Source organism: Parus major, chromosome 1 (assembly GCF_001522545.3).
Source record: "Parus major isolate Abel chromosome 1, Parus_major1.1, whole genome shotgun sequence".
NCBI lineage: Eukaryota > Metazoa > Chordata > Aves > Passeriformes > Paridae > Parus > Parus major.
In genome coordinates this window covers 102313526-102336907 of record NC_031768.1, presented here as the reverse complement: position 1 = coordinate 102336907, position 23382 = coordinate 102313526, and the positions used below count along the sequence as shown (strand labels likewise).

General features: G+C 54.1%; 2 protein-coding genes and 1 long non-coding RNA gene across 21 annotated transcripts in view; 1 reads left to right on the top strand and 2 right to left on the bottom strand.

The window, feature by feature from the left end:
* The window catches only part of LOC107212328 (nuclear mitotic apparatus protein 1-like), a 22282-nt gene extending 8321 nt beyond the window's left edge, over positions 1-13961 (bottom strand). The window contains exons 1-3 of one of the 13 annotated variants that reach the window (XM_033518363.1): positions 13782-13961; positions 11544-11616; positions 8028-8182 (exon numbers count right to left, since the gene is read on the bottom strand). The gene's annotated coding sequence lies outside the window, so the exon portion shown is untranslated. Of the gene's footprint in view, positions 1-2411; positions 2510-8027; positions 8183-8601; positions 9149-11543; positions 12920-12960; positions 13754-13781 lie in introns of those variants that run through there. The other 12 variants (XM_033518378.1, XM_033518357.1, XM_033518358.1 and 9 more) reach the window with 12 other exon arrangements.
* Positions 13962-14517: 556 nt separating this feature from the next.
* LAMTOR1 (late endosomal/lysosomal adaptor, MAPK and MTOR activator 1) lies at positions 14518-20004 on the bottom strand. 7 transcript variants are annotated; one of them, XM_033518406.1, is made up of 6 exons: positions 19828-20004; positions 18230-18414; positions 17992-18137; positions 16940-17017; positions 16375-16501; positions 14518-15519 (listed from the first exon to the last, which is right to left on the bottom strand). In XM_033518406.1, the coding sequence occupies exons 3-6, from the start codon at positions 18021-18023 to the stop codon at positions 15349-15351; spliced, it is 408 nt and encodes a 135-aa protein (XP_033374297.1). In that variant the 5' UTR covers positions 18024-18137; positions 18230-18414; positions 19828-20004; the 3' UTR covers positions 14518-15348. The 7 variants fall into 7 exon arrangements, with proteins under 7 accessions (XP_033374297.1, XP_033374298.1, XP_033374291.1 ...); XM_033518407.1 differs by lacking the exon at positions 19828-20004 and adding an exon at positions 19523-19747; XM_033518400.1 differs by lacking the exon at positions 18230-18414.
* A 152-nt stretch (positions 20005-20156) lies between these two features.
* Positions 20157-21089, top strand: LOC107206788. The gene is made up of 2 exons (XR_001522520.2): positions 20157-20349; positions 20779-21089. It is a non-coding gene; the product is annotated as an uncharacterized LOC107206788 (long non-coding RNA).
* The last annotated feature ends 2293 nt before the right edge of the window (positions 21090-23382 follow it).

Below are 23382 nucleotides of genomic sequence, written 5' to 3'. Positions count from 1 at the left end.
CTGCTGGGACTCAGTGCCAGGCAGTGCCTGACACTGCCAGCCCCAGGCAGGGGTGGCAGCGGCTGCCGGCCCTGTGAGGCTGCAGGACGCCCTGTGGCCTGTGGAAATTAGATTATTAAACTATTAGAATGTTTCTCTTAATAATCTTACCTTTATATTGTCAATTAAGTTTGAGCTAGAAATGGGAAAATAATTTTTTAACCTTAGGAAAAGAAACAGTAAAAAACCTTTAACCTTAGCAATTGTTGGGTGTGCAGAAGGCCAGGGGGATCTGAAAACTGACCATGGGTGGCCAGCCCAGTCGAACCTAAATGCTGGGTTAGCACCCTAAGTGAAGTCCATAATGGAACAAGATTTTGGGACAAAGAAAGAAGTCCATGGCAGCTTTATTCTTCTGAAAGAGGCATTTATTGTCTAAATAGAACAGGAAGCATATACATGGGGAAAAAGCATTTGCAACTGGACTTTATCTTTGGGTTTACGTTGTTGGACCCCCAACTACTTATGATTGTTCCAGATATTGAGGCAGATGGAATCAAATGCATGTTAAGCTCACTAATGGTACCTGTGTAAGGTGTTCCTTCCATAATTACCAAAAGGATTTTGAAGGCTGTAAAGCAGCGGAGAAAGGTAAGTTTTTTGACCCCATATTTTTAAGCTGCTCCTGCCATGGTGGGATGGATGGTAGGGGTGCCATGACCTCCCTGAAGAAGTGCCTTTAAAAAGACAGCCCAGGGGCACAGGCACATTCCTAGCCTGGCAGGAGATGTTCAGCTCAGGCTCAGTGGCAGCTGTCAGGTGACAGAGAGAGGGACTCAGAGCACTGTGTGGCATTACCACAGAGAACAGGCCTTTATTAAAAGCAGGGCCCTCTGCGAAGGGAGCCAGTGACAGCAGCTCCCCTTGAACAGGGGAAAAACTGGGGTTTATATACGGAAAAAGAGGGGCGGGGTGGAAACTGGGATACAGTTAATAGGGTAGAGTGATGGGGAAGAAAACCAATAGGATACAACGGATTAACATGTAACTCACAAAGGTCTCTGGGAGGGACACTTTCTCACTATAAAAGTGCCTTGCCTAAGGAGAAGCTCTCCAGGGGAGCACCACACTCCTGCTGGCTGATTCTTTGGCCCCCACAGCCCCTGAGATAATTCCACAAGTAAGACACCTTGTCTGTGACTATCAGTGAAAGTGGCAACACCAAAATGGAACCCAAACCCTTTTCAGTAGGTTCTGGTCCAGATCTAACAAAACAGATCTGGGATGTGACTGCAAGTGGAAGCCTTCTATGGGTGCTTGGAAATGCAAATATTGTGATTCTTATGGTGAGGCAACTATTGTTGGGGGACCACTAGGCCCTGGAAGTAAGCTGTATTTTGACCCATCAATTGATGATAAAAATTGGGAAAGTCCCTTTGCCAATGAGATCTGGGCTTCAAAGGGGCATTACTGGAATTGTGCCCAATATGCTTACCGCAGGTTACCCCCAAACTGGTCAGGGATATGTTATGTGGGGTATATTAGACCATTGTTCTTTCTGCTACCACAAGTTCAGGAAAATCAGTTAAGAATCAAAGTATATGATAATCTAATTAAAGAAAAGCGGTGACTTGATGCATCCCTGGCTGGAGGGAGAACCCAAAAGTGGGGCAAAGATGAATGGCCACCTGAATGACTCATGTAACACTATGGACCAGCCACAAACCTCTAAAAACTCTCCTCCAGCAGCTGGAGCGGGGCAACCTCAGGAAAACCCATTGGTGCAGCCACGGAGAGAGCTGGGGGCGATTACAAAGCGCAGACAGCAAGTCCATATCCTGCCCACAGCGAATAAACGCCCAAAAGGCGGTTCCGGGCTCTCAGAAATCGTACACACATCTTTAACTTTCTCCGGCACTGCGCATGCGCCAGGGGCGGCAGCGGTGAGGGGAGCGCTCCGGCCCGCGCCCCTCTCCAGCCCTTGGGAGGAGGAGCGCAGGAGCCTCCCCCTGTGCCCAGAGCAGATCCCTGTGGTGTGCGCTGCACGCCCCGCGTCCCGCCTGCCCTGTGTGTCCTTCCAGCCCCAGCTCCCAGTCAAATTACGCCAGGAATGACGCCACCGTCCTCGGAACCCTTCGCCCCGCCCGTGCCGTCTCCTCCGGGTCAGCGCTCGGCAAAGGGGTGTTCCACACCCCCTCCAACCCCTGCACGCTCACCACATGCAGGCAGCTCCACCCGGTCCCCATTCCCCCACCACAGTTCGTGTTTGGATCAGGATTCAGAGCCCAAAGCAGGCTTGGTCACTGGGTCAAAGACTGCATTAGCAGAACCATAAACATCCCAGCATCCGGCACTGCCATCAAATCCTCCCCTCTGGATTCCACCACAGCCAACTGGGCTGTGGGGCATGGACAGGACACTGCACCCCATACCTGGAAGGAGAGATTCCCATTCCCCTTGGAGAGCTGGTTGATTTTTTGGTCCATCTGGGCTTTTTCAGTCTTCAGGTCCTGGCACTCGTGCAGGCACTCTGGTTAGGGAGGGAGTGCATGCTGGCAGCAGGCAAGGATATCACCAAGGAAACCAAAGGTCCCAAGGGATCTCCCTGCCTTGCTGTGACTCTACCATCAACCCAGCTCTAAAACTGGGTGCCAACAAATGGCAAAGCAGAGTAGAGATGAGCAGTGTTTGTGCTTTGCAGAAGCCCAACCGCTCCAAACTGAGAGCAGAGACAGCTGTGGGACTCCAGCCACCCCCCTGCAAAGGGAAATAAGTGAGGAAAGGCCAAAAAGGACATGGCACTTCCAGTGGAGGTTGGTCAGCCTTCCTGAGCCAATAATGGCACAGGGACAGAGCAAAGACCAGGATGTAGTGTCACAGGTGATTTCAAGTGTGTGACAAAGCCCAGTACCCAGGATCAAAGTAAAGGCCTGGGAAAGGGGCTGGAGTCAGGAGCTCCAGATCACCCTGAAAGCTTCTCCTTTTCCAGGGCAGGTGAGACCCACAGGCAGCACATCCTTGTCACATAACAGGAATAGCTTTTCCCATGCAGGGTTTGGGGTAAGAGTGGGCTGTTAGAACAGGCTGCATGGTTTGGGACTGCATCCATGCCCACTGCAATAAAAGTGGGCTGCAGGCCATAAGTGCCCTGAGGGCATGGGCATCGTGAGGAGACAGCTGTGTCCTGGGCTGCAAGGGAGCAGGGAGGAGCAGCTCCTCTCTGGTGGGACCCCATCTGCAGAGCTGCCTCCAGCTCTGGGGTCCCCAGTATCACAAGGATGTGGAGCTGCTGGAGCAAGTCCAGAGCAGATGCTCCAAAGGTTGCTGGAGCCACTATGCTCTGGAGACAGGCTGGGAGAGACCTGGGGGTGTTCAGCCTGGAGCAGAGAAGGCTCCAGGGACACCTCAGAGCACCTTCCAGCACATAAAGGGGCTCCAACAGAGCTGGAGAGAGACTTTGGACAAGAGTCTGAGTGACAAGAGAAGAGGGAATGGCCTCCCGCTGACAGAGGACAGGTTTAAATCAGATACTGGGCAGAAATTCTCCCTTGGGAGGGTGGTAAGGCCCTGGCACAGGTTGTCTAGAGAAGCTGTGGCTGCCCCATCCCTGGAAGTGCTCAAGGCCAGATTGGATGGGGTTTGGAGCAACCTGGTCTATTGGAAGGTGTCCCTGCCCATGGCAGGGCGTTCCAGCTGAATGAGGTTTAAAATCCCTTCCAACCCAGACCCTTTTTTGATTCTGTGCCTGCTGTCTTCTCCCCAGGGCACAGTGGCAGAGGAACAAGAAGGTTTCTTTCTCCTGTTTCATGCACTGCTGGGAAGAGACAGACAACACAGAGTCTGGGGATGTGGGAGTCACAAGGTCCCACCTAGGAGGAAGGAGTGGACGTTCCTGGAGGATTACCTCTCATTCTTCTCCCTAAGCTCCTACATTTCTTTGGGCTCCAGCTGATATCAGCTTGCTTCTCACCAAGCTCTATCAAGAGATCAATCTGCTGCTGCATTGTGGTGATCTGAACATCTGGGGAAGGGGGCATGAAAGTACCCATTGCCAACTTTTCATGTCACCTGAAGCCCCCACAACAGCATTTCTGCAGAGAAACCCTCTGCAGCAGGAGATCAAAGAGCCAGGCTACCATGAGAGCACCTATGCTGTTCAGCATAGCTCTTGCTTCAGTCATGGCTTTTGTTGCTCAGGATATATAAGGGAATACAAGAAGGAAGAAAGAACCTAGACTCTCACTTGAGGCCTGGCAGGATGGACCATGCATGAACAGAGTTGTGGTGGGGTCAAAACAGAAAGCCAGAGAAACAGGGGGAGATCTCTGCCCCACAGACCCCTCCCTGTGCCCCAGGACATCCAGCTAGTGACTGGCTCTTTTCCATGATGAGCTTGTGAGCATCCGAGTCTTCCCAGTTCTCTCTCTCAAAAGCCAGCTGCTCCTCCAGCTGCCACAGCTGAAACCGGTGGGTGTGCATGATGTCCCCCATGGCTGAAGATGGAGTGCTGGGCAGGCTGCAGGCAGACACACTCTGAGCTGGATTATCCCAAGCCAGCTCAGGACCCGTGCAAACAGACCCACTCCGCTACCCACTTTGGATGCTGAATGTGAGAAATCAGGCAGGTAGCACAGTGTCTGTGTGAAACTAAGTCACATAACTTTCTCACACTTGAAGTGTGGCCTGAGAAATTGTGAGGCGGAATTCAAACAGTCCTTAGAGAAGGAAAACAATCTTTGCAGGTTTTGTTTGTTGCCTTGTTGTTTACTTGCAAGAAGCGGTCGAGGGCTGTTGTTCCTAACTGTCTAATGATGGTGATGTGTTGGTTTAATGACCAATAAAAGTTACCTTTTCGGACCTTCTCAGAACTGTCTATAAAAGAAGATCTGGAAGAATAAAAAGGGCTCTCTCTTTGCAACTAAGTTGAGAGTCGTCACTATCGCCATTCCTAATACAGTGCGACATCTGGCGATCCTGATGTACATTGCAGCCAAGAGCTGATGAACAGGAGTCTCCCTCTGCCTTCCCTTGAGAGGTAAGGAGTCTTTCCCTGTGTGCTCCTGGAGAGCTACAGGTCTCAGTCACCCCGGGTAGTGGACCTTGCCAGTAATTGGGTCTAGAACATCCATCCTGATAAAGCTAGAGTTTATATATTCCCGGGATAAACCACTTTGTCTGTATATCACACTCGCCAGCTGCTGGGATAAAGGCTTCCTACCATGGGGAACTGAAGTCCCACTGAGAAACAAATCACCCTCTCTGTGTGGAAGGATGTATTGCCACGCTTGGGACTCACTATCAGGAGATTCCATGCATGCTTTATTCCAGTGGGCAAAAGCCCAGGGCTTTATAGTAACCACCGACAATGCCTTTAGTCCAGATGTTTGGCAGTCAGTGGGGGAGCGCTTATGGTTCGAGATAACTGATGGAGATACCATTGTGTGTGTGGCCTGGCAGCCACCTGGGGCACACTCTCTAAAGCGTTACAGCGGTGTCCATTTCAGGAGGGTCACAGGGGGATGGAGGATTCGGATGCTGAGGCTCCCTTTCCTATGCACACTGAGAGGATGGAGGGTGGCAGGGCTGCGGACGCCACAAGCGGCATTCCCTCGGCTCTGCCCAGACCTTTGAGGGACATGGGAACCGAGCGCATGAACTATCGGTCACCACAAGATTACGTCCCTGCAAAGTGTCCCTCTCCTTGGGCCTTTGCAATGGCAAGGTATCCGTCACCATCACAAACAGTTCGCGAGGGCTCCGTCAACACAGGAGAACATCCACCTCCTTTTGCGCTCCCCATGGCGCTGTTCTCAGTAACGCAAGCGGCCACAGGAGAACCTTTGCTGCAAATACCTCCCTTCGCCCCCTCCCCACGCTTCCTGTGCCTCTTTCTCCTGCATCGCAAGCGACAGTACAGCAGTCCCCGCAGCAGACCGCCGGCACTATGGGAGGGGTCGTTCCCTTGGCCCCCCACTTCCATCTGTGGGGCCCAAGCACGTGTCAGCATTGCCAGGGCAATCGTTTCTGCAGACCGCTGCCCCCTCAGCGCCTCCTCTTCCAGCTATGGGGCCCATGTCTGGGCCCGCACCGCCTCCTCCCCTGCCCAATGCAGATGCTCTGCCACCATGCCTCCTGTCATTCCGGACCAACCACCCGCGATGCCCGTGGCTGTGACCTCCACTGCCTCCGCATCTCCGGCCGGCCCACCCTCCTCCGCTCCCCGCACATCATCTCGCGCATCACTGCTGCTGCTCCGGGACACGGATGGTGATCCAGCTGATGACCAACACTCCTCCCCACAGCGGGAGTGCCAAAAACACCGAGCTGCGAGATCGTCCCAGAGCTATCTCTGGACATTGCCACCGTGTCAGGTGACCGCGCGTCTGGAGCAGCCAGGACGCTTTTGGGAAGCGGAAAAAAAAGCAAGCTTTGGAAATGGTAGATTGGGATTTATTAGAGGATGGGAAAGCCCGGGAATGAAATTATTAATGACATGGTGCTGGAGGGAGGGAAACTGAGGGAGGACCAGAAGCTGCTTCAGGCTCTGATGAAGAGATGCAGACAGATCAGGAAGTCAGTGGGGCACCAACCCCACTCCAAACCTTCCCTTCCCCAAGGCTGCCCAGAACACAGGACAGGCTGACAGGCATTATGTCATAGCATGGAGAGTTGGAGGATATACAAAGTAAGGTGGCAAAGTATGGACTTGGCTCTTGGGAACTTCTGCAGATTATCAGGGTGTTAAACACTGATCTGCTTGCTCCATTTGATATTAATCATCTGGCTCAAGTGTTATTCCAGCCTGTACAGTTTAAAGTCTTTGGAGACAATTGGAGGCAGAGGGCTCAAAGAGCTGCAGAAGAGAACATGCACTTGCCTCTGCATGATCTCAGGCATGCTGTTGGTGTAGATGTTCTTATGGGAACAGGATATTGATAGTTTTAATCCTGATCTCCAAGCCCGTTGGGACCCTCGAGATCTCAATCAGGGACAAAAAACAGGCACTGGAGCACTGCTAAGGACCATAGAAACATATGCTCCTAGTCCACGATATGTGAAAATCACTCAAGGATTAAAGGAAACATTTTTGCTATTTGTTGAGAAAATAGCAGCGGCCTTGGACAAACAGGTTGAGGATGATAACCTGAGACACATTCTAGGTAAACAATTAGCAAAGATAATGCCAATGAAGATTGCAGAAAGATCATAGAGGCTCTTCCATGGAACCCTTTGATAACAGATATGGTCCAAGCATGTGCTAAAGTGGGTTCTGTAGAGCACAAGGTGTCTGCTTTGGCTGCTGCTATAGACCAAAACGGGCAGGCCATTGGGGTGGATCACAGAAGCAAACAGATGCTCAGGGTAAGGAACAAAAGGTAAAGCAGAAGAAAAAAGGAAAAGGTACTTTCCTGTGTGCTAGATGTAAAAAGCCAGGTCATTTTGCAAACCAGTGTAAATCTAGATACCATGCCAATGGTCAGCTTTTGACACATTCAGGAAACGTGAGCAGGAGCACACAGGGGAACTGTGCTCTGACACAAATGAGTACCCAGGGCACAGCACCAGTACAGGCCTACTCAGCCAGCTTAGGGGCAGCACCCAGGGAGCTGGATTTACACACCACAGCAACGGTCACACTAGATTCTAGCTGTTTATATAAGGTTCTCTTATGTATGTGTATATAAGGTTCTCCTTATGTATGTAAGGATGCATTTGGTCCTTTGGGTCAAGGATTAAGTGCACTGCTTGTGGGAAGATCTAGTGTAACCCTACAAGGGATATTTGCGCATCCAGGAGTCAGTGATGCTAACTTTACAGGCCAAATTATGCCATGGTTTCCACACCCACCCCCCCCATTACCATCTCTGAAAAGACTCAAATTGCTCAACTTGTGCCTTTTAAGTCATGTGTTCCTAGGACTGCTGAGCAGAGCCATGGAGATGGCAGCTTTGGATCTACCAGTCTGCTGCAAGTTTTCTGGACTGCATGTATTTCCAGTTAGCAACCACAGATGATGTGTACCCTGATTCTACTGAATGCCAGCTCACCTCAGATCCAGCTTCGAGGTCTCATTGACACAGGTGCAGACATGACGATTATCTCCTTTTCTGCATGGCCTCCGACACAGCCTTTGGCTTCTGTAGATTCGGCCATTGAGGGTCTGGGAGATGCAACAAAGATCTTTGTGAGTCAACGGTCCATGCTGATTAAAAACACAGAGGGACAAACAGCTACAGTTCAGCCTCATGTCACTGCAGCTCCACTTAGCCTCTGGGGCTGGATATTTTGGCAGCATGGGGCATATGGATTGGGATGCATTTTTGATGGGGGCCACTGTGTTGAAGGGCACACAGTACCCTACTCTGATTTTACAGTGGCTGGTGACCAAACCCATCTGGGAAAACCAGTGGCCCCTGGAAAAAGAGAAATTGGTCGCCCTTCGTGAACTGGCCCAGGAACAATTGCAACAGGGACATATCGAACCTTCTACCAGTCCCTGGAACACTCCTGTTTTTGTAATTAGGAAAAAATCTAGATAATGAGATTGTTACAGGATCTCCAAAAAATCAATGCAGTAATGGAAAGCATGGGGGCACTGCAGCCTGGTATGCCCTCACCTACCGTGCTTCCTATGGGGTGGACAATTTTGATCATTGATTTGAAGGAGTGTTTTTTTACAATTCCTTTGCATTCCAATGTAACAATGAATTTGGTCACTGATTCTGCTTATGTAGCATACTTGGCCAAACATTTGGGTTGTTCACTTCTGAAAGAAGTTGATAATGAAAACTTATTTCAGTTGTTGAGATCTTCATGGTGTGCAATCCAGGCCCGACTTCACCTATATTACATCCTGCACATTTGTAGTCACACTAACTTATCAGGTTTCATAACAGAAGGTAATGCAAGGGCTGATAGTTTAGCTAACCCAGTGTGGGTAGCACCTCAGCCTGACAAAATTGCACAGGCCATAGTGTTGCATAGTGTTTTTTCATCAAAGCGCACATACCCTGCAAAAGCAATTTCAATTAACACCAACTGAGGCTCGTGACATTGTCAGTTCTTGTACTGACTGTCATGAACACTGCCGTGCTGGACAAGAAATGTTAGTGACATTTGGAGGCAGGAGGGAGGGAAGAAGGCACAGCAGGAGAATGAGGAGCCTGAGCAGCAGTTTTCTATTGACCCCTTATCAGGATCCTAACTTGTGGGAGTGGACCTGCCATCCTCCCTTTGTGGGTGCAGAGGCCTGGTGCTGGGTGCAAGTCACATCAACCAGGTCTGACTAAATATACCTATGGTGCAGGCAGCTCCTTCCTCCCCACCCACTGCAGACAGATCCCTGCTCCAGGCAGGCTCTCCTTACCCTGCCCAGGAGGTAATTAGCACACACAGGCTCCCAGCCTCCCACCAGAAGGGTTTGAAAGCAATGCATGGCAGCCTCACACCCTCTCAATTTGTTTCACCAGCTCCTTAATCACCAGGCTTCATCCCACCTCTGATGCCCATTATGGCTGTAGATTTTAGCTGTCCCTTGCTCCCAGGCAACAAACACAATTCCCAAAGGAGGCATTCCTCCCACCCCTGCCCAGCCACCTCAGGTCCCAGAACAGAGCACACAGGTTCCATCCTGACCACTCTACACCCAGCAGCAGCCTGACATCCCCAGGCAACAGAAGCACTTTCTCAGGCAGAAACTGTCATTCTTTACACTGCTTTCCAGACACAAGGCTTCCTCAGGATCCCAAGGCTGCCACTCAGGATAACTTGCTGGGCTGCTCCCTCAGCAGAGCAGCATCAACAGAAATGAAAAAGCTCCTGTGCAGCTGCAGGAACCCCTGTGCCACTGGCAGCAGAACTCGGATCTTTTCTTCAATCTCAGGAGCAAACCCAGATGTTAAGTGCTAGATGTGGTAACAAGTCTCAAATGACAGGAACTCTGACCAAAACATTCCCTGCTCTGCAGGACCCAGCAGCTCTGCACAGACCCCAGCTGTGCAGCAGCACAGAAGAAATGGAGACCCCAGCATCTCATGTGCCAGAGGAGGAATACCCCAAGACTCCCTCCCTGCCCAAGAAGAGACTCTTATCTCCTGGGGGCTGAGGCCATGGCTCCAGGAGGCAGCCCAGACCCAGCTGTGTGGTTTGAAATGTGCACACAGCTCCCCATACTCACACTTTGTGTATTGTTACAAATTGGGATGGCAAAATAACGATACAGGACTCCAAGCCTTCATCGGAGGGCATGTATCAAAGGTTTATTAGAAACACTCTTTTTATACAGCACTTTGGTACAATGAATATGATTGGTCATTTAGAACAACACCCCGTGACTGTTATTTCCAAGTAAATAACAAGTTAGAAAAACACCACCTTTTTCTAACAGTTTTTCACCTTCCAAGGATTGTTTGGATTCCTCCTTATGATTTCCCAGGCCAGAGTGAAAAAGTTGTGTACTTGACTATCCTACAGGCTCAAGCTAGTGCCTAAGGCCTGAAAATCTCTTATTTGGCCACTGTCAGTTCCCACATTTGTGGATAATTCTGATGAAGACACTACAGTCCTGGAGCTGGGACAGATCATTGAGGGGATCAGGACAAACATTTGCGCTGTTCATCTAGAAATGGGGTGGCACAGTCAGAAGGCAGAAACTAAGACAACAATGTGGTTGCTACCCACCACCTCCAGTCCTGGCACGGGACAGCACAACTGGTCTGGGTGTGAAAATAAATCTACCCCTTCAAACCACACCTTCCCAGGGAACAGATGAACGTGATCCCCACAGCTCCACATCTGGAGTCTGGCACAGGTGCCATTTATCACCCTGCTGGAGCCCCTCTGCTCTGGAGAGGCTGAGAGACCTGGAGGTGTTCAGCCTGGAGAAAAGAAGCCTCCAGGGAGACCTCAGAGCCCCTGCCAGTGCCTAAAGAGGCTCCAGAAGAGCTGGAAAGGGACTTCGGACAAAGGCCTGGAGTGACAGGACAAGAGGGAATGGCTTCCCACTGACAGAGGGCAGGGTTAGATGGAATATTGGGAAGAAATTCTTCCCTGTGAAGGCTGTCCAGGGAATGGCTGCCCCTATCCCTGGAAGTGTTCAAGGCTAGGCTAGATGTGGTTTGGACCAACCTGGTCTAGTGGGAGGTCTCCCTGCCCATGGCAGGGCATTCCAGTTGAAAGAGCTTAAAAGTCCCTTAGTCCCTTCTAACCCAAACCATTTTATGAGTTTTTGCTTGGACACAGCAGTGCTTTGTGAGACAGATCCAACAACCCCTTCACACTACAGCTGCTTCAGGCTCAGCTCCATCTCCCAGGATGTTTCCAGGCAGTTTCCATGACCAGACCACGCCATTCCAGCATTTCTGGTTACTCAACAGGAAGAGTGAGCAAGGCTTCTCCTGCAAACACCCACCTGCCCAGGAACAGCAGCAACTGGGCTACCCTAGGACCTGCCCCAGCCACAGTCCCTCCTGTGACAAGCCCCAGCATCGTGCCCTGAAGCTGCCAGTGCTGGCAGCAGTATGTTCACCTATGCAGTGAGCTCCAGCAGAGAAGGGGGGACTTACCCAAGCAAGGAGAGCAGCAACTCTTGCGCTGTGAACAGACATGGTGGCCAGCCTGTCAGGTCACTGCCCAGACCTAAAAACACCAACAAAGGGAAGGGGGCAATAAAAAAGCTAAAGTATAGTAATTGCGTTACTAAGTGACTTGCACACAGCACCAGGCCTTTGTGCCCACCAAGGGAGGATGGTAGGTCCATTTCCACATGTTAGGACCCTGACAAGGGGTCAGTGGAAAACCGCTGCTCAGGCTCCTCATTCTCCTGCTGTACCTTCTTCCCTCCCTCCTGCCTCCAAATGTCACATTTCTTGCCCGGCAAGGCAGTGTCCAAGCCACTGAAGCGCTGCCAGCTCCCCTTCCCACTGCTGCCAGTGAAAGAACCACCTGCTGGAGGCAAAGGGAGATGGGGCATCGCTGCATTGGGGGGGAGCAGGGATGAGCTGCCCTGGGTGGATATGGGATCACTGCCAGGTCCCCTTCACAGCGATCTTTGTCTCCATGCTGGCTGCCCCAGTGCCACCCTGGGAATCTTCCAGGGGAGGGGACTGCTGGGAACCCAAAAGTCACCCAGATGAGGAGGGGGCTCCTCACCCTGTATTGCACCTGGAGACTCACACCATGACAGACCAGGAGCCTGGTCAGGATCTGCAGCTGCTCTGCACAGCACAAACAACCAGTCATGGTGGCTTTAGGGACTACAGAGCTCCCACTGCCGTCAGCCCAGCTGGGAAGCATGGGATCCTCAGCGGGACAGGTCATCCCTCCAAATTGACTAAAACCCAGCTCCTTGTCCCATGGCTGGGTCAGTCAGCAACTACTGTCCCTCCAGCCGGTGCCACAGCCAGGACCTCTCCCTAAAAATCCACTCAAAGGCACTCGTGCAGCACTGGATGTACAGCCTCGGAGAAAACCGTGTTCCACCAGCGTCGAGCTGGGTTTTACCAGAACCGGTCTGCAAATACACTGGTGCCTTGTGTGAGATGTGGACGGGCAGGGCTACCGCTCCTGCGGCGGTCACAGCCTGGCTTGTCCCTGGTGACACTGGCCACCCTGAACACCAGAGACAGAGACAACGCCCCCGTGATGACGCGCCTTTGGGGATGGCAGGCTGGAAGTGGTTGGAGAGCCCGCCAGCGGCCGTGAGCGCCTTCCAGCCGCGTCCCCGAAGAGAGCAGCTGCAGGGGGACGGTGGGAGCCGGTGAACAAGTCCCGGAGGTGCCGGGGGCCGCGGCGGCATTGTCCTTCCCCGCTTTCCCCTGCTCCGCTCCGGTCACAACACGGCGTTACACAAGCCCGCGCTCCGGAGCTCCCGACGCGCCACCGCGGCGGGGGGACGCGCCCGCGGGCCCCGGGCTGTCCCGGACGCCTGCCCGGGGAAAACAAAACAAGGAAGAGGCAGAAAAGTCTTTGCTGGTGCCTTACCGGGGCCGCGCGGCCGTCGTCGGCTCGCTGGGGTTAATCGGCCATGAGCGCTGGCAAGCCGCGGAGGACCGGGGAGCCAGCGGCCACGCACAAAAGAAAAGTTGTTGAGCTTCTCTTCGGCGGGGCTGGCAGGCGGCGGTTCCCCTTCCTGGCCCTGGGCCACCCCACGTCACCGCGCCGGGGCCGCGCTCGTTAAAGGCGCACGGCCCAGAAACCTCCGGCGCCTCGCCATGGAGGGGGGGAATCGTCCGAACCTGGACGCGCTCACTGCCGCCACCCTGCCCAGGTACCGAGGGACGGGGAGCTGGTGGGGCTGGCACAGACCCGCTCCCGGCCCCAGCGCAGCTCAGGAAAAGCCGGGGGCTCGGCAGAGAATGGCCCCAATGTCACGGAAGACTGGAGTCACATCCCAGCTGACCCCTGAAAAACTCCCCCCGACACGCACACACCCCGCGGCCACGAATTCAACGGGAACCGGACCCTACGGGTCGCCAGCTCGACCAGGGAGGTGCCGGGCGAGGAAGGGACGCAAAGGAACCCGCGAGTAACGCGGCCGCCGAAGGCTCCGACTTCGCCAAGCCCCGGGGAACGAAGAACAACACGGCCGAACCACAGCGCTCCGGCCGGGACCATCCCCCGCCCCCGTCCTTAGGGAAAGGGCCGCCGCTGAGCTTGGCTCGGGACCGAGGCTGTGCCACAGGCGTGCCCCGCCGGCCCGAGGGTTTCGCCTGTTGCCTGCCTGTGGCACAGCCTCGCTCTGCGGCCCTGAGCCCCCGCCGAGGGAAGCACCGGGGCCCGCCCCGCCTCAGCTCTCCCCCTACCGTGACCGCGGCTGGGAATCGTGTCCGCCTTCAGTGTCTTCGGCGTCACCGGGCCCGTCGGGGCTCCAGCTGCCTTGAGTCCCGTAGCAGAGCGAAGCCGGCAGACTCGGTGCGGCGGCCGCCCTTATTGGAACGGCAGCGCCCGCCCCCGGCGCCGCGCATGGGGCACGGGCGGGCCGGGCCGTGAGGCGGGCGGAGCGCGAATGGCGGGTGCGGCACACACCGGGGGCTGCAGGGGGCGCGCTCTGCCCGGCAGCGGGAGCACGGCCCGGGCTCCCGGGAAGGCGCAGGGACACACACGGCAGCGCGGCGGTGTGTGCGAGTGCGGGTCTCGGGCCCGGGGCTGTGGGAGGCCACACGCAGGGCACGGAGTACTGGAAGCACACAGTGAGTCACGGGACACGTGGGGGACTCTGGCGGTGTGTCACACGCAGACACCCCACTCTGCCCTGCAATGTGGCCCTACCACACCCCAAACGTGTCCTGACCTACTAGTGGGGCCTCATCTCACCTGGGGGATCCCGGCCTTGTCCCCATGGCCACAGCCCTATTTCATGCTGTAAAGGCCCAGAGAAGTTTAGGCATGGACTGGACTGTGGTGGTGCATGCCCCTGCCACCGCCCAGGCCCCACCAAGACCTGAGAAACACATGTTAGACTTTGTCCTTCACAAACAGCACCTGAGCTAAGCCCCTTTTGAGCTTATTTGATATATTCTGTTGCAAGGAACTAACAGATGTTTATCAAGTATCTGATTTTTAATGAAAATACTTGGGAACTGATTTTTCTTGCCAGAGTAGCAACCCAAGCGAAATAGTATTTTTGTTGTTGAACCTTCAAACAACTCAAATTGTGGCCTGGATGAAAAATTATAATGACTAAAACCCACTGTCTTGTAACCTTCTAGACAGGAATCCAAAGTGAGACCCTTAGAGCTCTCAATTATAAAGGGCTAATGCACACTGAAGCTCACTCTATAAACCCTATAAACTGCAGTCCAAAGTAAGTCTTACTGAGCATTCTATTCCCAGAACATAATAGAGCTAGTGTGTATGTCTCAAACATAGATAATTGGATGGCTGTGGAGTCAAGCAAGGACTCTTGGTAATAGGCAAGGACTTGATATTAACACGCCATGAGAAAGAACAAGATGTGGCTGAAGAAGGGGGGCAAGGTGAGATAGGGCAGCACTGGAAAAACATCCCTGTAGTTCCTGCTGATAAGCACAGAACAGTACAGCATAAGCACAGGAATGAGTGGCAGGATGTGGGCACGGACTATAGGGTGGGATTAAGACCACCAATGATCCCTAAACCCCTCTGACCCATTTCCAGGAAGACCTGAAGGAACAGACTGTGCATGATATCTAATTTGCATAGAAAATGAGAAATCCATCTTCAGGATGGGGAAACCTATCCTTAGAAAGGTACCCTGCAATTTCCATGCCAAGTGTGTAATTTACTAATAAAACTTTTCTGATTATTTGCAAACCCTCTGGCTTTTGACATTCCTTTCGATAACGAGCATTTATGAATCTTACGTGCTTCCTTCCCCTTAAAGGTAGGTCGTCATACATTCCCTGTCCCCTTGTCCTCTTGGCCCTGTGGGACATGATCAAAGAGGTGACAAGGGACAGACAGATGTGTGTACCCCCCACCAGGGCATGGCTCCTCCATCACATCCATGCTGTGTCCGACAGAGAACAGTGGAGACAGGCACTTGGATGAACGTGGCTTTATCTACTGTGGCAAAAAATAATAGTAATTAAAAAAAAAAACAAAAACAAACCACCAAAATAAAGGTCTAAACATGTAAAAAGGAGAAGGGATGGTGTTGGAGCCACCAGGCCCCACGCAGAGCATCACATCTTCCTGGCTCCAGCCCACCCATCCTGGTGACCTGGCAAACGGTGCTGACCCAGCACCACAAGGACCTGCTTGCTGTTCCCTTTGTGCCCATCCCTGTGCAAGGCAGTGTCCAGCTGACACAGCCTCCTCCCCATGCACACCCACCCACGAGGAAGAGAAAGCCTCAAGCAATGCAGGTGGGCTCGACGTGCCAATGATGGGCGCCTTGGCATTTAGTAGGAAACAGGGTATCTGTCCAAGTTCTGTGGCAGCAGCATGGGGAGAGAAGGGATATAAAGAGAAAAAAAATGGGGAACAAATAAAAACAACCCAAAGCGGTGAATGAGCGGTGGTGGGGGCAGATTCAGGGAATGCCAAACTGTACAACCAGTTCTTCTTTGGCGTCGACACGGATCTGTGAGAGCGCACTGGAGGCGTAGGCAGCTATCCGGGACACCTGCAGGCACGAGGACATGGCTGTGTCACCGGTGGCTACGGAAACTCACAGTTATCCCAAAGACACTGTCGCAGGTGGTTAGCCTCCGGCCCTGATGAGTTCCTAAGCCCGTCCTGGGCTTTGATCCTGCCTCTAACAAGGCCTTAAACCTGACCTAGGCTTTGCCCTCAGCTCTAACAAGTCCAGTCAGGGCTCTGGGCAAGCCAGGAGGGCATCACTGCTCCTCCAGGATGAGGATGTGTCCCTGGGGAGCATCACAAGGGCTCAGGGCTCACCCCAGCCCTGCTCACCTGCTGCAGGTCTGCAAAGGGGACAGGATCGCTGGCGAGCACTTGGTGTGGTTGGTTAGTCAGAGATGGCAGCAGTGGGAGCTTCTTCCAGTGCGTCAGGTTGTTGCTGAGCATGGCCAGGCGTGTGCTGTGAGGGGAGAGCAGAGAACATCAGCCCTGTGCCAAGACATGGGGACACCCAGAAGATGGGTGCTGCATCCCCAGGAGAGAAAGGGAGAGCAATGGTACTGCACTCCCAGCATCCGGCCCTCTTCACTCCCTGCAGCAGGAGGATGAGGGAGCTTCCAGCTCTCCCACACAAGCACCTTTCAAGCAGAAGCAGTCACATCCAGCCCCCCACCATCTTCCCAAGGGCTGGGTGAACACAGGAGCCCTTTGTCCTGGGCTCTGCTGCCTGCACTGCCATGGGCCTTCCCTGAGCAGGCTGCACCCTTCTCTTTGAGATGCCGCAGCCCTTCTACATGCCGAGTTCAGTCCCCCAGGCCCAAACCCCTGGGACCTGCCCCAGGACACACACAGCTGTGAAGGGACTGTAGGCACCCCAGGGGAGAAGTGTAGGTCCCACCTGTACTGCCTGGCTCTGTCCATGTACTCATGCTGCTCCATGCCCTGGGAATCCGCGGCTGACACGTCGATGATGTTGCTGCAGAGGCAAGACAGTGGCTCCCACTGGAGGCTCATTGCTCCCCCTGAGTTCCCTCCCCATCTCAGAGCATCCTCTGACTGGGGCAGACAAAATCCAGCACCCGCCAGCACCCCAAAACAAACATCTCAGGGCCAAACTCGCCCAATGAATGCTGCCAGCTGGACACGAGTGTGCCAGGCTGGAGTGGCTGGCTGTTTGCCAGGAAGGAAATGCCAGGGACTGTTTGCCCACAGCTGTCCTGGGGCAGAGGCAGGCAGAGGCTGCAGGAAGCTGGGGGCCAGTCTGGGCTCTGGGGAGCTTGGCATGCAGCCGCCTGGAGGAAAAAGGAACCACTGGGAGGACAATGTTCTTGGCAGATGTCCTGAGAGCCCTGGTACCGGGCCCTGGGATCACAGAGGACCTGGGCGCTTGCCCAAGGCCCTGCCACAGCCCCATTGCATGCACCCCACAGCAAAGCAGAACTCAGGGCTGCTGTGGCCCTGCATGTTGGACACACACCAGTGGCCACTAGCTCCCCAGTGTCAGGCAGGGAAGCAGAGGGGCCTACAAGCATCCCAAAGCCCTCCCAGCCAGGCTGGACACAGCACTCTTCTCACAGTGCCCCTGTGCATTTTAGGAAAAGTCTCCTCAGAAGTGGATGCAGTGCTCCAGCCTCAACAGCCCTCCTCTCCACATCCCCATGAACTTGCTTTCGTATCCAAACCCTGCCCCTATTTCCAGCCCAGCAGCTGAGGGGCTACCTCACATCTGGGGTCTTGTTTCTGTGTCCCCATGGGGCTCAAAGCTGAGGCAGGGGGCTGTCTGAGGACAGAGGGCCATGGGGGGCTCTGCCACAGCTCCTGCCTTCCCATCAGCACATACGGCTGATCAGCGGGGCCCACAGCCAGGTCCCCCAGCTGTGTGCCACATCCAGGGTCACCGCTGGTCCCCGAGGTGTGCTGCCTGCCCCACGGGCACAGCCTGAGGCTTACATGGCTGTTTTGGCGAGGATGGAGGACAGCATGGCCTGCTCATCAGTGCGTGCTGACGGGAGGTTGTGGTAGCTCTGCTCCGCTCCATTCAGCACCTTGTTGGGTGGGCTGGCTGCGGGCTCCAGCAGCCGCTTTGTCTCTTCCTCCTGAGAGAAAGGCAAGAGGAAAATCAGCCCTGTCTTCCCCACACCAGCACCATTAACCCCAAGAGATGAGGCGAGTCTCACCCTTCCCTCACCTGCCAGGAGGGCTCCCTGTGTAACCCAGAACAGCCTCAGCTCTGCCAGGCACCTCTTTGCCCAATTCTTTTGCTTTTTCCCAGCTGAAGCCCCCTCAGCCACAAAGGCAGCAAGTGTGGCTGAAATCAGGCAGCACATCTGGAGAGGCCAATCCTGCAGGCAGGAGCCTGCAGCCAGCATCAACCTGCGTGAAACCCCACAGTTAAATGAGGACCTACTGTGGCCCCACAGGCAGCCCACCCTGGCATAGCAGGGTGCTCACCTGAGCCAGGGGAACCCCACCTGCCATAGCCCAGGGACCATGTGGGGTGGGGGGTTCCCAGAGTCACAGGGCACATTGCCCCACTCACTCCAGGAGCTGCAGCTCAGCCCTTGATCCTCTCTCTTGTCTGAATGGTGCTACGGGGGCTGTGACAAGAATCCAGTAGAGAAATCATGGGCACAAACACCCAAGAGAACACTTTCACAGAATCAGTAAAATTGTGAAAGCCCTCTGAGCCCAACCTTTCTCCCAGCACTGCCAAGCCCACCACCAAACCATGTCCACAGGTGCCAAGTCTACACAGCTTTTAAATCCTTCCAGAGGTGAGGACGCTAACAGTGCTCTGGGCAGCCTGTGCCACAGCTGTACGACACTTTAAGGTAAATTTTCCCAAATATCTAACCTAAACCTTCCATGGCACAACCAGTGGCTCTTTCCTCCTGTCCTGTTGTTTGTCCCCTGGCAGCAGAGCCAGACTCCCACCTGGCTTCACTCTCCTGTCAGGGAGTTGTGGAGAGTTAGAAGGTCAACCCTGAACCTCCTCTTCCACAGGCTGAGCCCCCTCAGCTTCCTCAGCCACTCCTTGTGCTCCAGCCTCTTCTCCAGCTCCATTCCCTTCTCTGGACATGCTCAAGCCCTTCCATGTCTGTCTTGTCCTAAAAGGATGCTCAGCCTGTGACCCATGGTGAGCTGGGAGTGCAACCACTCCTCCACACACACTGTTGGTGGCATCTCCAACTCCTCCCCAGCCAGAAGCTTCCTCTCCCCTTCCTCCTGCTGGGAAATGCTGCTGCAATACTCTAGCCCAGACCCTTCTCTTTCCTTTCTCACGACACAAATGGGAGCCAGCTGGGCTCCCCTGGGACTGGCTGTCCCAGCCGAGCTCCTGCTGCACCCATGGATTAAGTTTCGCAGGACAGGTGACGGCCCCAATTCTGCCCTGGCCCCTGAGCTGCGTGGCAGTCACGCTGTCCCAAGAAGGAAAAGCTGGCGCTGCTCCCGCCAGTGCCGTTTGAGGCCTTGGACTTACAGCCGCAGCGGGACGGGGAAAGGGTCTGGCACGACCCCCGAGCCCCCGCCTCCAACTCCCACACACGAGGGGGACACAGGAGGTGCCGCGATACACGCGAGGAACGAGTGACACGAAGGCGATGACAGGTGGGAGCAGCGCTCACAGACTGCCCCGGGAGCGGGGAAGGGCCGGGCCCCGCCGGGGACGCGCACCGCCTGCCCCCCCGCCACCGGGCAGCCCCGGGGGAGCCGGGAGTGGAGCCGAGCGTCCCTCCCGGCGCCACCCCCGCCGCGGGCCTAATGTCCCCCTGGCGCCAGGCCCACCTGGTCGGAGGCCTCAGCTTCGCTGCTGTAGCAGCAGCCCATGGCGAGTGCGGGCCCGGCTCCGGCACGGCCCTGGCGCGCGGTCACGTGAGCGCCGAGTCACCCCGATCACGTGAGCGGCGGGGGAACACACACACACACACACACACACACACACGCACACACGGGCGCGCGCGCGCAGACACACACACGGCCGCGCCTGCCGCCGGGGGCGCGCGTGGGGTCACGTGGGACAGGACGGCACGTGGCCTACGTCACGCGGCCTTCCGCGCGCGGTCACGTGTCTCTTGCGGAGCGCCGCCCCTTGCCCTCCCAGCACTCCCGGTGTGCCACATGCTCCCAGTGTTCCCAGTGTTCCCAGTGTCCTCATGTTCCCAGGTCTTCCAGTGCTCAGAGTATAAACTGGGGGAAAGATTGAGGAAGAGAGGGGTGTCTGGAGTTACGGTGTTTGTCTTCCCAGATAACTGTAACATGGCCCTACTCTCCTGGAGCAGCTGAACACCTGCTCGCCCATGCAAAGTGGTGAATTAAATTCTTATTTTGCTTTGCTTGTGTGTGTGGTCTTTGCTTTCTGTATTAATGCATCTTAATCTCAACCCACGAGTTTTCCAGCTTTTACCCTTCCCATTCTCTCCCTGACTTTGCTAATGGGGAAGCGGACGTGTTGGGCTTGGTTGCTGGCTGGGGCTAAACCACAACTTATTTGTCACCCAGTGTGGGGCACTGAGGGTTGAGATAGCAATGTGTGATAAAAACAAGGGTATTTTGTTCACTAAGAAAGTAGAATGGGAAATTAGTGGTGATGAAATTATATGTACTTTGTATAACCTTTTTTTTTGTGCTTGCTTAAGACATGTTAGAACATTGTGGTTTGTGCTTGTTTGTGGTTTGTACTTGGCTTAAGGCATGTTGCAGAACATGCCCTTGCTTGGGATGTGTTGTGTCCCCTAGTTCCGGGGGCCCGACCAGGGCGAGGCGCCTTCACCATGTTGGGAGGGGTTTGCGAGGGGAGACCTACCTGAGGGAGACTGTCAGCCTTCATCACCACAACTGCCAGAAGGCAGAAGAAGACCCCTAGCAACAGACGACATGCGCAGAGTACCAGCCTAAAGACACGTCACCAGACGTATAAAAGGAGAAGCGGGAGCTGGTTCGCGCGCGGCAGTTGGCGGAGCCCTACGGAACAGAGGCTCCCCCGTCGCCCAGCGCTGTTTTTGCCTATACCTTGCTTGCTGTAATTAATAAATTTTCAATTGACCAAACCGATTTGGGTGCATAAATTTATCACACAATGGATCTGTCCAGAGTAGGTTGGAAACAGACTTGATCTCAGCATTTGCTGTATTAGGGCCAGAGCCATTGGTTACAGTGGTGCTTGGTCGGTTCATGTGGGTATGGTACCTAACCCTGGCTCTGTCCCTGTATTCCTGTACTTGCTCCTTGGGGTGGCCTTTTACAGAGCAGGGACAAGGATTGGCATTTCTTTGTTGTTGTACTGTGGGATATGAGTTTATGACATGATAACATCAAGGGCAATGATGGGATGTGTATTCAGTGCTGCTCTCCTTCAGCACTACCTTTGGGTAATAACTGTATCCAGCGTGTGGGGGGGGAACAGGGGAAGGATGATTTCCCCCTTTTTTCCTCCCTTTTCCTCCTTCAGGCCTATTACAACAACATTTGAGAATTTTGAATTCCCTTTGGATGGTAAGGAAAGCATGTTGCATGTTCTTGTTGCTATGTCTGCTGTCTCAGTGCAGTCCACACTCTCTTTAGAGTCATGTTTGGGGGCAGAACAGAGATTTCCAAGAAGGCCATTCAGAGACCTGTCCCAAGGGGGAATAGTCATGAGTGGTATGGAATGTGTGAGAAAATTGGCCAATTTTTTGAGAAATTCTCTCCTCCAGTGGTTTGGGAGTTCACCCCTGAACAACTACAGGACTCTGATAAAGTGACAGAATATTTGCAAAGAGAATGCTGTGGCAGCTCCAGAGATGAGCAGCTTACTGCAGTGTGTTTGGCCCTGGCTACTCTTTCTTGGACACTGGTGGTCAGTAGACAGCACCCTCAGAGGAGGAGGAGGAAGAAACAGAGCAGCAGGCACAGTGGCTACACCAACTGCAGCTGAACCAGGGAAACAACCCGTGCTGCTGGGAGCAGTCACCCCTGCACAGAAGAAGGAATCCAAGACAAAATCAGTTCAGTTAACGAGGGATGGCAAAGCAGGGCCCTTAGGACAGGAGGAAGAGGAGGCAGGGACAGAGAAAATCACCTGGTCCATGTCAGTGGGTGAGCTGTAAGATATGTGAAAAGGTTCCAGCCACCAGTTAGGTGAACCCCTGGTGACCTGGCTACTCCAGTGCTGGGATATCCTGGCCCACGATACAGAACGGGATGGTAGTGATGCCAGGCAACTGGGATCCTTGTCCTGGGATGTGAACATTGCCAAGAGCATCAGGAAGAGAACAAAAACTCTCAGGCTCTGAAGGCACCTCCTGTCAAGTGTGAGGGAAAGGCATTCTCTCAAGGATGATCGAGTAGTGCACTGAGACAAGTGGAACACTGTGGAGCAAGGTACCCAGCATCTTGGAGAGAATTACTGAAGTTGAATCTATTATAGGGATTCAAATAACAAAGTCCCCTGTGGGCCCCAATGTCCAGTGTACACAGTCCTTGTGGCACAAGTTTGTACAGAGCACGCCATTGTCATAGGCCAACTCACTGTCGAGTAAATTGGCAGAGGGAGCCATCTGGTATCACCTGTTGTCAGAGGGGGGTGTGCCATGTGAATCTGTTCTTTTCCTGTGCCCTCTGTCATTGGTATTGTTGTTGTTACTGTTCATTTTCTTATAGCCAGTAAATTCTTCTTATCTCAACCGGAGATCTTTGCCTTTTGTGCCTCCAGTTCTCCTCTCCATCCTGCCACTGAGGGAAGGGGGAGAGGAAAGCAGGGGAGGGAGAGAATGGGCATAGTTTGGAGGGTCTCTGTGGGGACACTGAACAGGGGAGTACCATTCCTAAACCACCCAGTGCTCCAATCCTCCATACCCCCAGTGCTCCCAGTGCCCCCCTTGTCCTTGGGACCCACAGTGTCTACTGGTTCTGGCTCCCAGTCCTCCCAGTGCTTCTGGCTCCCCATTCTCCTCATGCCCAGTGTTTCCAGTACCCCGAGTTCTCAGTGCCCAGTGACAGGAGCTCAGCTCCAGCATCAGGACCACAGCTGCTGGTACTACACACCAGTCTTGGGACCCCAGCCACACCATTGGCCCCAGGCCCCCTTGTGCAGCCCAGGACTACCTCCCAGCCCCAGCCTGGCCCCGTCTCCGTTGCCAGCCCCACTGAGCTGGTAACCAGAGCTCCGATAGCAGCTGCAGCTGAGGTGACACCATCAATAATTGAGTGGCAGCAGGGCTCCACACAGGACTGCCTGCCTCTGCCTGCCTGGAGTGTGGGGACAGGTAGGTGCTACCCCCAATGCCCTATCCTGTCGCTGTGGCTGGGCACCACCAACAGCTCAGGGTGTGGGGAGCAGGGTGTGGGGAGCAGGGTGTGGGG